Below are 8,865 nucleotides of genomic sequence, written 5' to 3'. Positions count from 1 at the left end.
AGCAACTCTCACCTGCGCGGTGGAAAATACAACGGAAGGAGCAACACTGGACGCAGGAGCAGCACACCAACGCTCGAGGCCGCGCTAACGTCACGGGGGCATCGTTCGCCGACGGATTTACCCGTTGGAACGGGCCACGGCATCATTGTGCGGCCGATTCGTGGTGGAGGGCATAAAGAGTTGACCTGATATCTTGTAGCATGTGCTGGACAGAGCGTGTGTTTCCTCCTCTGCTTGGTTGGTTGGTTCTGTTTCTCCGCTTTCATTGTTATTGAGTGATAGCTGGGAAGCGACGGGAGTGGGAAGCGACGCCGGCATTATAAACTTGCTGAGGGAGGAAGCGAAGGAGAGAAGAGAAAAGAAATGAAAAGAAAAGAAACAAAAAAGCACGCGAGAGTGTCTGCAAGGCGTGTTTGCGGCGCGCCTGCGTGTCACTGCCCGTGCCTGGATGGTGACGTATGTAAAGTGCCCAGAGTTTCACAGCTGTAGAATATAATATTATATATACATACACATACACATATATATATATATATATTCTCTGGAGTTTTTGTTGTTGTTGTTGTTGTTGTTGTTCCGTCCCCCTTTCGCTCTCCGTTTCGCTGCGTTTATGATGATGATGATGATGATGATGTGTGTGTGTGTGTGTGTGTCTTTTCTTTTTCCAGTGCGTGGGCCACCGCTTTTCGTTTCCGCGTTTGGATTTTTCCCCACGGAGGCACACGCACGCAGTTGCTACTCGCTTGCTTTCTACACCCCTCCTTTTTTTTGTTGCTGCACCAACAGGAAAAAGACAAACAAACAAAAAAAACAAGGATTCGCTTAGTCCCACTCTCTCTCTCTCTCTCTTTCCGTCTGTCTGTGTGTGTGTGTGTGTATTTGTGTGTCTGCGTGCATGTTGTGGCATTCCTTTCACTGCCGCGGGGCATTTTTGATTGATGTTGTACAGCCGCCACCGCTCCAGCGGCGACGGCCACGTGGGTTTGTTTGTTCGCTTCTTCCTGGGGGTATTATTTTATTTTCTTTGGGCCGTCGCTGTTGTGCCTGTTTTTCCCCCGCCGTCGGCGTCGGCCGGATGTAAACCCGCGGACGCAGTACGTGCGCGTCGCTGCGCTGTTGCCAGAGTTACATCCCCCCCCCCCCTTCGTGGTTTGGGACTTCGTGTTGTTGTTTCTTCTTTCGTTTTGTGAGTGGCACTCTGCGGGGCGCTGCCGCCCAGGCGGCGCCCACGCATGGGGCGGGAGTAGCCGCAAGCGTGAGAGGTGGAGGCGCACTTTTGTATACACGCCTTTACCTGCACGCTCTCATGCGTGTGTATATATGCGTATACGCATGTGTGTATGGAATGTGGCCGCGTCTGCGGCGGGGAGTGCGGGCGGAGGCGGTGCACCAGGGGAAGGGGAAGGGGGGAGGGAAGAAAAGGCGGCCGCCGGGCAGTAAACATGGGGCGGGTCGAAAGTGCAGGGAAGTTAAAAAAATAACACAGACAGCGGTAGACACAAGCAGAGACAGACGGAGAGAGGCATACAGACGCGGGCGAGGCGTTGCGCTCACGCGTGATTTTTCTCTCCTCTGCGTATATCCGGGGGTCTATGGCGCTTTGCCTCGGCTCGCCAACTCCTCACTCTCAGCCAATACCCCCCCCCCTTTTTTTTACTTTATTATTATTTTCATTTTTCTTTGTCTCACGTTCTCTCTCACGCATACACGTGCGCTGGGAACTGTCTGAAGCAAACGTCAACAGTAGCTTCCTTTCACACACACACACGTACACATGTATTTGTACATGTGTACGTGTTTATATTTGGCGGTGCTGGGGTGAGAGCCGTGAGGACGACGCCGTGGGACTCGTCCGCTCACCTCCGGTGTATCCGAGGCGATCGTCATACACGATGCAGCGTCTTCAAGCGCATACAAAAATGTATGTGGGGTGGGAGCGGGTGGGGAACGATGCAACGACGCTGTGCCAAGTTGGGGTGAGGCAAAAAAAAAACAAAGCTAAAACGAAATGAGAATTCTCTTCTCTCCCACTCTGCGCACTCTTGGTTTGAAGGAAAGTTTGCTGGCCGAAGGACGGGAGCTATAGACGGGGGGTGGCGCAGCTGCAAGCCCGGTTTCAAGGAGGGATCTCGTGGTCGATGCAGTTTCGCGACTACCGCGTGCACCACGCCGCACCCGATGGCATTGTGGTGCAGCTTCCAGGCAACGGCGGGTTTGGCAGGCTGACGGTTGAGACATTAGGCGGCGACCTACTTGCGGAGAAGCTCCTCAAACGCCTTGCCTCGCGCGAACAGGTGCGGGCCGTGGCGCGACGCACGCGTGACGCGCAGCAGTACCGTCTTCTTAGCATACAACTGCGCGAGCTCTGGAGCGATGTTGCGACGTACCCGCCGCCCGTGGCCACGCTGCTCCCAAATTTGTTTCGCAAAAATGTGCTCCTGGGGCTAGGCACCACCACAATGGCGCGTGTCGTGAAGGCTTCCCCGCAGCGCGGGGCGGTGCTGTCCGTCGCCGGCGGCCTCACCGCCTTGGCCGCGCTGGAGCACGTCCCTGAGGATGCCGGGACGGTGGAGGTGCGGCTGCTCAACTACGACGTTCCGACCGGCGTCGCCAGTGTCACGGCGCGGGCGGAGGTGGTTGAGCGCACCCCTAGCGACGTGGTCGCCATGCAGGCACTCCTCTCGGGCCTACAGGTGGGCGACGTGGTGTCGGCCACGGTGCTGCTTTCCTGCACAGATGACCGCTGCGCCGTGGTTGAGGTTGCGTGCGGCGAGAGCAGCCTGATTGGGTACTACGTTTACGATTGGCCTGGCACCGCCGCCCCCGGCGAGCCCCCCGTTGTGGGAACGTCGATGCAGCTCGTGATTGAGTTTGTGCCGCATGAAGCGTTGCTGCAGGAGGTTCTCCCCTTCCTTGTGCTTTCCAGCCATCGCGCCGTCTTTACGTTGCCGCAGTGGCGCAGGGCACCGTTGCCGGCAGGCGTGAAGGGGCTCCTCGGCCTCTTCCCCTGGCGCGACCGCAAGAGGCAGCACGCAGTTGGGAAGCGGCAGCACCAGCAGCGACACCCCGAAACCGAGAGCGACGACGACGACGACGACGACGAAGCTGCTTGCGCTGCCGCCAAGCACGCGGGAGGGGAACACAAAATGCGCAAGCGAAAACTTGAGGAGGCCATTGACGCCTATGAGCGTTCGATGGAGACGGCTGTGCCATCCTCGCCGGAGGAGTTCCAGCGCCTACTGCTGGCTGCGCCCAACAACAGCTACTTGTGGGTTCAGTGGATGGCGCACCACGTTGCACTTCAGCAGCAGGAGGAGGCACGGCTGGTGGCGGAAAAGGCGCTGAGCACCATCGGCGTTCGCGAGACCCAGGAGCGCATGAACGTCTGGGTGGCCTACATGAATCTCGAGAACCTGCATGGTACGGCGGAGTCTCTCTCGGCGGTGTTTAAGCGGGCGCTGCAGCACGCGCCTGATCAACGTGTCGTGTACGAGCGTCTTGCCGACATTTTCGCCGCCACACGCAAGCCAAATCAGCTGCTCGCCTTGTGTCGCACCATGGTCTCGAAGTTTCGCAATGAGCCACGCACGTGGGAGCGACTTGGGGTGGTGCTCATAGACCAGAAAAAACGCGATCAGTTGAAGCGCATGGTGAAGGATATGGGAAGTGCGCTGCGTCGGGACGCCTACGCGCTGACCGTGGTGCGCCTCGCCATTCACGAGTACAAAACCGGCGGCGTCGAGAATGGCCGCGCGTTGTTTGAGGGTCTGGTTGTGCGAATGCCGAAGAAGTCGGATGTGTGGTCGGCGTACTTGGATCAGGAAATGGCGCTGCTTGTGCGCCGCGACGCATCCGCCGCCGCGTCCATCGTGCGAGCGCTGCTGGAGCGTGCGGTTGCCACGAACTTCTCCGCAAAGGTGATGCAGCAGTTCCTCACACGCTTCATGTCATTTGAGCGGAACTACGGCTCACCCGCGGACGTGGAAAAGGTGAAGGCCCGCGCGCGAAGCTACGTGGAGGCAAAAATCCATGCGTCGGTAGGAGAAGGAGGGAGTGGCGGCGGCGGCGGTGTCCCCGCCACCGCCCACGCGGGTAGAAACCATAAGAGTAATAATACTAACAAGGGCAATAATGCCGACACGGAGGCTGCCGTCGAAAATGACGAGACGGGTGAGTAGTGAGCAGCGCTGGCATGAGAGGGTCCGGGGCGGCAAGGGGGCAAATAGCTGAGGGTCGAGCCCGGCCTCCCTCCTTGCATGTCTCCGTGTGTGGGTGTGGGTGTGGCTACCTCCCGGCTTTCTCTTGTCACAAACACAGCGAGTAATGGCGCAGGAAAAGGGGGAAACAGAAGAATAATATTGGATTCTTGTGTGTGCTTGTGGGCGTTTTTTTTTTGTTTTAAGGGAGCAACGTGGAGGCGGATGTCTGCAGAGGGAAGCACTCAGCGAGGAGGTGGTTAGCGTCTATGCAAGAGGAGAGTGGGGTTTCGGCAAAAGTAAGCGGAGCGAAGGCGGGAGAGAGGCATATGAAGGCTCCCTCCAGCTCCCCTCTTTTCGCATGCACACAGACGCGACGTTCATATCCCTCCGTACAGTTTTTGATGACGGACACGATGCCACGAGGAGGAAGAACAATGATGTTCAAATATTCCTGCTTTTTTGTTGTTGTTGTTTTTTGTTTTTCCCTTTTATTCTCCGCTTACGTCTCTGTGCGTGTAAAGGCGTGGCGGAGTTCGTCGTGTCCGTCCTCAGCTGCGCCGCGAATGTCTTTTACTTCGCTCTGCACGTTCTCTCTCTCTCTCTCTCTCTCTCTCCATCTGTGTGTGAGAGCTGACGGCAAAAGGGAGGAGGAGCAGCCGCGTTGGCAGTGTTTGGAAGGGGCAGAAGGGAGAGAGGAGGCAGCGGTGTAGGCGAGAGGGGTCCAGCAGGGGGGTGGGGGGGGAAGTTTTAACAAGAAAAAAAAAGGAGGGGAAGACGCGCGCGAGCGGGGAGGGGGAGAGGGAGACGGATCCGCTTGGGACGCCACTAGCTGAAGCAACAACTTGGAACAACGGGGGACGGACGGCGTCCACGGCGCGGAGCGATGTCGGAGCACTTTGATTCTGTCCGGTCAATGATCAACAACCTCCGCTCGGAGGACCCGGAGGAGCGGCTGACGAGCATGCGCGGCATTCACCTCATCGCCTCCACCCTGGGGCCGGGGCGCACGCGGGACGAGCTCCTGCCGTACCTCACGGACTACCTGGACGAGAACGACGAGGTGCTGCGGGTGTTTGCCAACGCCCTCGGGACGATGCTGCAGGAGGTGGGAGGCGTAGACCACGTGCAGAGCGTCCTCTCGCCCCTTGAGGTGCTGAGCAGCCTAGATGAAATCACCGTGCGGGACGAGGCGGTGACGTCGCTGCAGACGATTGGTGAGCAGATTTTTCGAGAGCCCGGCGAGGTGGGAGCACAGGCGCAGCGCGACTTTGTCAACCTGGTGCATCGGCTTGGCAAGGCAACCCCGCAGTGTCGCTCAAGCGCCTCCTACCTTATCGCCACGGCGTATCCCCATCTCACTCCGGCCGTTAAAGGGCAACTCATGGCCCTGTTTGTCGCCCTCTGCGATGACGAGGAAATTATGGTGCGTCGCGCGGCATGTATTTCGCTAGGAAAGCACATGGTGCGTGTTCTTGGAAGTCGAAGTACAGAGCTGATTAACGCCTTCTCTGCGCTCGCATGCGACCCGAGCGACGGCGTCCGTCTTCAGGCGGTGGAGGCCGCCGCTGCACTGCTCAAGGCCTTGCCGTACGACGCGCACGCGGGCGTTCTTTCCTCGGTAAAGTCACTGGTGATGGATGCGTCATGGCGTGTGCGGTACATGGCGGCAGACCGGCTTGGTAAACTTGCCGAGGCCATGTCCCCGGCGGATGTGCGGAGTATTGTGCCATTTTTTTCTTCCCTTGCGCAGGACACTGAGGCGGAGATTCGGGCCTCTGCGGTTTTTAGTATGGCTAGTGTCTTCGCCGTTTGCCGCGACCCGTCTGCAAAGCGGGAGCTCTTGACAGCCGGATGTCGGCTTGTGAATGACGACAATGCCCATGTGCGGATGTGCCTGGCGAGTGCGGTGTTGCAGTCGGTGGGAAACGTTGCAAAAGAGCTGTGGGCCACCACAATTGTGCCGACCTGCACCCAACTGTTAAAAGACCAGGATGCGGATGTGCGGTTAGCGCTGGTGTCTGGATTTAGCTCGATGGGAAACACACCGGAGGCGCGGGAACTGGCCCCCAAACTCGTGCCGGTTGTCGTGGCCCTGGCGAAGGACCCAAAGTGGCGGATTCGCGAGGTCGTGATATCGCAGGTCCCGTTCCTCATCACGTCGCTGGGCAGAAACGCCAACGACGTGGTGGACATTTGCGTGCAGCACCTCGTGGACCGTGTCGCGACGATTCGCGACGCGGCGGTGCGCTCCTGCTGTACGCTGGTGACGGAGAATGGGACGGCCTGGTCGCGGGCCTCGCTCTTCCCGCGGCTTAGCGCGATGACCTCCGCGACGAACTACCTCCACCGCGTCGCACTCGCCCACTTTTACGCATCGCTAGCGGGGGCCCCGGGCCTCGACAACGGCACCGTCTCACAGCACATCCTCCCCACGCTGCGCCTCCTCGCGCAGGACCCGGTTCCGAACGTGCGCCTGAACTCTGCCAAGGCGCTCCTGGCGTTGAAACGGGGCGGGCATCCGCTGGATAGTGAACACGAGTCCCTGTTAAATCGGTTGCGAAAAGACACCGATGTCGATGTGCGTTTTGCCGCATCTGGAGACGGCATCGTTTGAAGCTAGATAGAGTCATGAGAGAGTGAAAGAGAGGGAGAAGGAGTGGATGCGCGTGGTTGGGTGGAGAGCAGGTTGCCCGGTTTGCTTAGAAGGTGGGAATGAGCAGAGCAAGCGGGAAGCAATTGGGGTCTCACTTTGCATTTTAGAAGCACACTCACCTCGTGTCTTTTGTACCTTTCACTCCTTTTTTTTTTCCTTATCTTCGTACGGCTGGAGGCGTGAACTTACCTTTGTTTATGTTATTTTGTGCGTGGTTGTGGGACTTGGCTTTCGAGATGCGACCGCGTAAGTGCCCTGTTGGTTTCCGTCCTTTTTGTTTTGTTTTTTCGTGAGGGGTTGTTGTTGTTTTTTTTGTTGTGTGTGTGTGTGCCCCCAAGCTAGAAAGCCTTGCACGGCCGGGGGATGCCGTCAGAAGAGGCATAATTGCCGGCTGCCGAAAATGAGGGCGTAGATACAAGCCATGTCTGTGCCTGTGCGGCTTCGCCTGCGGGGTGTTGGCCTCTCCAGCAGGGCAGCCGCTGGAGGCGGCGCGAGACGTGATGCTGCCCCCGCGCTTCGCCACGCCGTTCACCGGTGGTGGCGTGTTTGGTATTTTGGCTCCGCCCCTCCGCTGAGCAAACTGCCGCCGCAGTTGTTCTTGGCGGCCGCGGTCAACAGCAACTCCGCGTCTTCCTCTGTGTAGTTGTTTATTTGCCTGTTGCTCTCGGTGGCTGCTTCGTAGCGTGCGCTGCTGCCCCGTGTGGCGGTGCGTCGCACGGGGCCTGCGAATAGGCAATTCACTCCATCTGCGCCGTTTCCGTCCCTTTTCTTTTTCTGTTTGTTTGTTTGTTTGTTTTTTACTTTTCCCTCTTGTTGTTGTTGTTGTTGCGTGAGCCCCGTTCGTGGCTCTCCCGCTGCGTCTGCGCGTGTGCGCCACCTCTCCCTCCCTCTCTCTCTCCCTTCTGCGGTGTGTCTCTCCGTCTCCCGCCGGGCGGGGCGGAGGGGGGGCGGCGGCGGCAGCAGCAGGGAAACGAAAAACAAAACAAAACAAAACAAAAAAGTGGGTTGACCGCCTCATGCTGCGCTGGTCGCTGCGTGCGCTGAATCGCCCGAAGGGGCCGCAGGGGCTGCGGCCGGGCAGGGAGTACCGCCTCACAGTGCCGTACCGCAGCGAGGTGACGATGCTGCGCTGCGCCAACCACCGCGCCTTCAACGCCAACATCCGCGAGTTGTTTAAGAAGCCGCTGGTGCAGAACAACATCAAGGCCATCCCCCGCGACTTGGGCGAGATTCCGCGCAACTACGTCCTGAAGCTGCTCTTCTTCCACCAGCCCATCCGGCTTGTGGATTTGTGGTCGGTGTGCAAGGAGCACGACGACGTCCCCCTGGACTCCGCGAAGCACCTTCGCCTGGTGCTGAAGATCGCAAAGCTGCAGCGGTGGGTGTATGCGGAGAAGAACCAGACGAACAACCTCTTCTACTACTACATTCATCAGAGCCGCGTGCGGGAGGTGCAGGAGATGGTGCGGGCCGACGAAGTACGCAAGAAGGAGGAGGAGTCTCTACAGGCGGTGGAGGCGGAAAACCTGCGGCGCGAGGAAAATGAGCGGCGACGGACGGCATTAGACGAAAAAATTTTGGTGCTGCAGAATCTTCTCGTCTCCAACGTGGCGCAGATTCAGCAGTTTGACCCCGCCTTCGTGCAGGCAAAGCCATACGTGACGGAGGCTGGCGCGGTGAACGTGGCGTGGGGGTGGCACGGCAGCGAGGACAACAGTAGCAGCGGCGTGAAGGGCGTGTAGGCACGGGGCGGTGCCCGTCTCTGGGAGGGAAGGGGGTGGCGCGCGTGGAGGAGAGGGGCGGTTGCCCCGTGCGTCTGTGGGCGCGTTGTTCGTTGAACGCGTGACGCGGCCGGCGGGGATGGCCTCCACCGGGTGTTTCTCTTTTTTCCTCACGCGCTGAGTGGCCTCCGCTGCACAAACTCCAAGAGCTCCCATACGACCCCCTCCTCCTCTTCCTGCTCCATATATATATATATACATACACCTCTCTCTCTCTCTCTCTCTCTCTCTC

At 58.7% G+C, this 8,865-nt stretch overlaps 3 protein-coding genes across 3 annotated transcripts, besides 19 other annotated features; all 3 read left to right on the top strand.

Moving 5' to 3' along the window:
• Positions 1-337: 337 nt before the first annotated feature.
• Positions 338-387: a microsatellite.
• A 103-nt stretch (positions 388-490) lies between these two features.
• Positions 491-538: a microsatellite.
• A 12-nt stretch (positions 539-550) lies between these two features.
• Positions 551-576: a microsatellite.
• A 34-nt stretch (positions 577-610) lies between these two features.
• Positions 611-634: a microsatellite.
• Positions 633-653: a microsatellite.
• A 178-nt stretch (positions 654-831) lies between these two features.
• Positions 832-861: a microsatellite.
• Positions 854-903: a microsatellite.
• A 744-nt stretch (positions 904-1,647) lies between these two features.
• Positions 1,648-1,682: a sequence feature (A-rich).
• A 456-nt stretch (positions 1,683-2,138) lies between these two features.
• Tco025E_02098 (rRNA biogenesis protein) lies at positions 2,139-4,178 on the top strand (the record flags this gene model as incomplete). Its single annotated transcript, XM_029369033.1, has 1 exon — positions 2,139-4,178. The coding sequence occupies one exon, from the start codon at positions 2,139-2,141 to the stop codon at positions 4,176-4,178; it is 2,040 nt and encodes a 679-aa protein (XP_029230808.1).
• Positions 4,179-4,655: 477 nt separating this feature from the next.
• Positions 4,656-4,682: a microsatellite.
• Positions 4,683-4,787: 105 nt separating this feature from the next.
• Positions 4,788-4,813: a microsatellite.
• A 150-nt stretch (positions 4,814-4,963) lies between these two features.
• Positions 4,964-5,003: a microsatellite.
• A 79-nt stretch (positions 5,004-5,082) lies between these two features.
• Positions 5,083-6,813, top strand: Tco025E_02097 (serine/threonine protein phosphatase 2a regulatory subunit; the record flags this gene model as incomplete). The annotated part of the gene is made up of 1 exon (XM_029369032.1): positions 5,083-6,813. The coding sequence occupies one exon, from the start codon at positions 5,083-5,085 to the stop codon at positions 6,811-6,813; it is 1,731 nt and encodes a 576-aa protein (XP_029230807.1).
• A 310-nt stretch (positions 6,814-7,123) lies between these two features.
• Positions 7,124-7,179: a microsatellite.
• A 438-nt stretch (positions 7,180-7,617) lies between these two features.
• Positions 7,618-7,651: a microsatellite.
• An 11-nt stretch (positions 7,652-7,662) lies between these two features.
• Positions 7,663-7,680: a microsatellite.
• Positions 7,681-7,729: 49 nt separating this feature from the next.
• Positions 7,730-7,776: a sequence feature (GA-rich).
• Positions 7,777-7,782: 6 nt separating this feature from the next.
• Positions 7,783-7,816: a microsatellite.
• Positions 7,817-7,825: 9 nt separating this feature from the next.
• Positions 7,826-7,852: a microsatellite.
• Positions 7,853-7,868: 16 nt separating this feature from the next.
• On the top strand, positions 7,869-8,594 carry Tco025E_02096 (uncharacterized protein; the record flags this gene model as incomplete). Its single annotated transcript, XM_029369031.1, has 1 exon — positions 7,869-8,594. One exon carries the CDS (start codon positions 7,869-7,871, stop codon positions 8,592-8,594), a length of 726 nt encoding a protein of 241 aa, XP_029230806.1.
• A 222-nt stretch (positions 8,595-8,816) lies between these two features.
• Positions 8,817-8,835: a microsatellite.
• Positions 8,836-8,838: 3 nt separating this feature from the next.
• Positions 8,839-8,865: a microsatellite.

The sequence above is a fragment of the Trypanosoma conorhini genome (assembly GCF_003719485.1).
Source record: "Trypanosoma conorhini strain 025E chromosome Unknown Tco_14.4_contig_00078, whole genome shotgun sequence".
NCBI classification, from domain to species: domain Eukaryota; phylum Euglenozoa; class Kinetoplastea; order Trypanosomatida; family Trypanosomatidae; genus Trypanosoma; species Trypanosoma conorhini.
The sequence above is the reverse complement of the archived record's forward strand: the minus strand, read 5'-3'. Positions and strand labels throughout refer to the sequence as shown.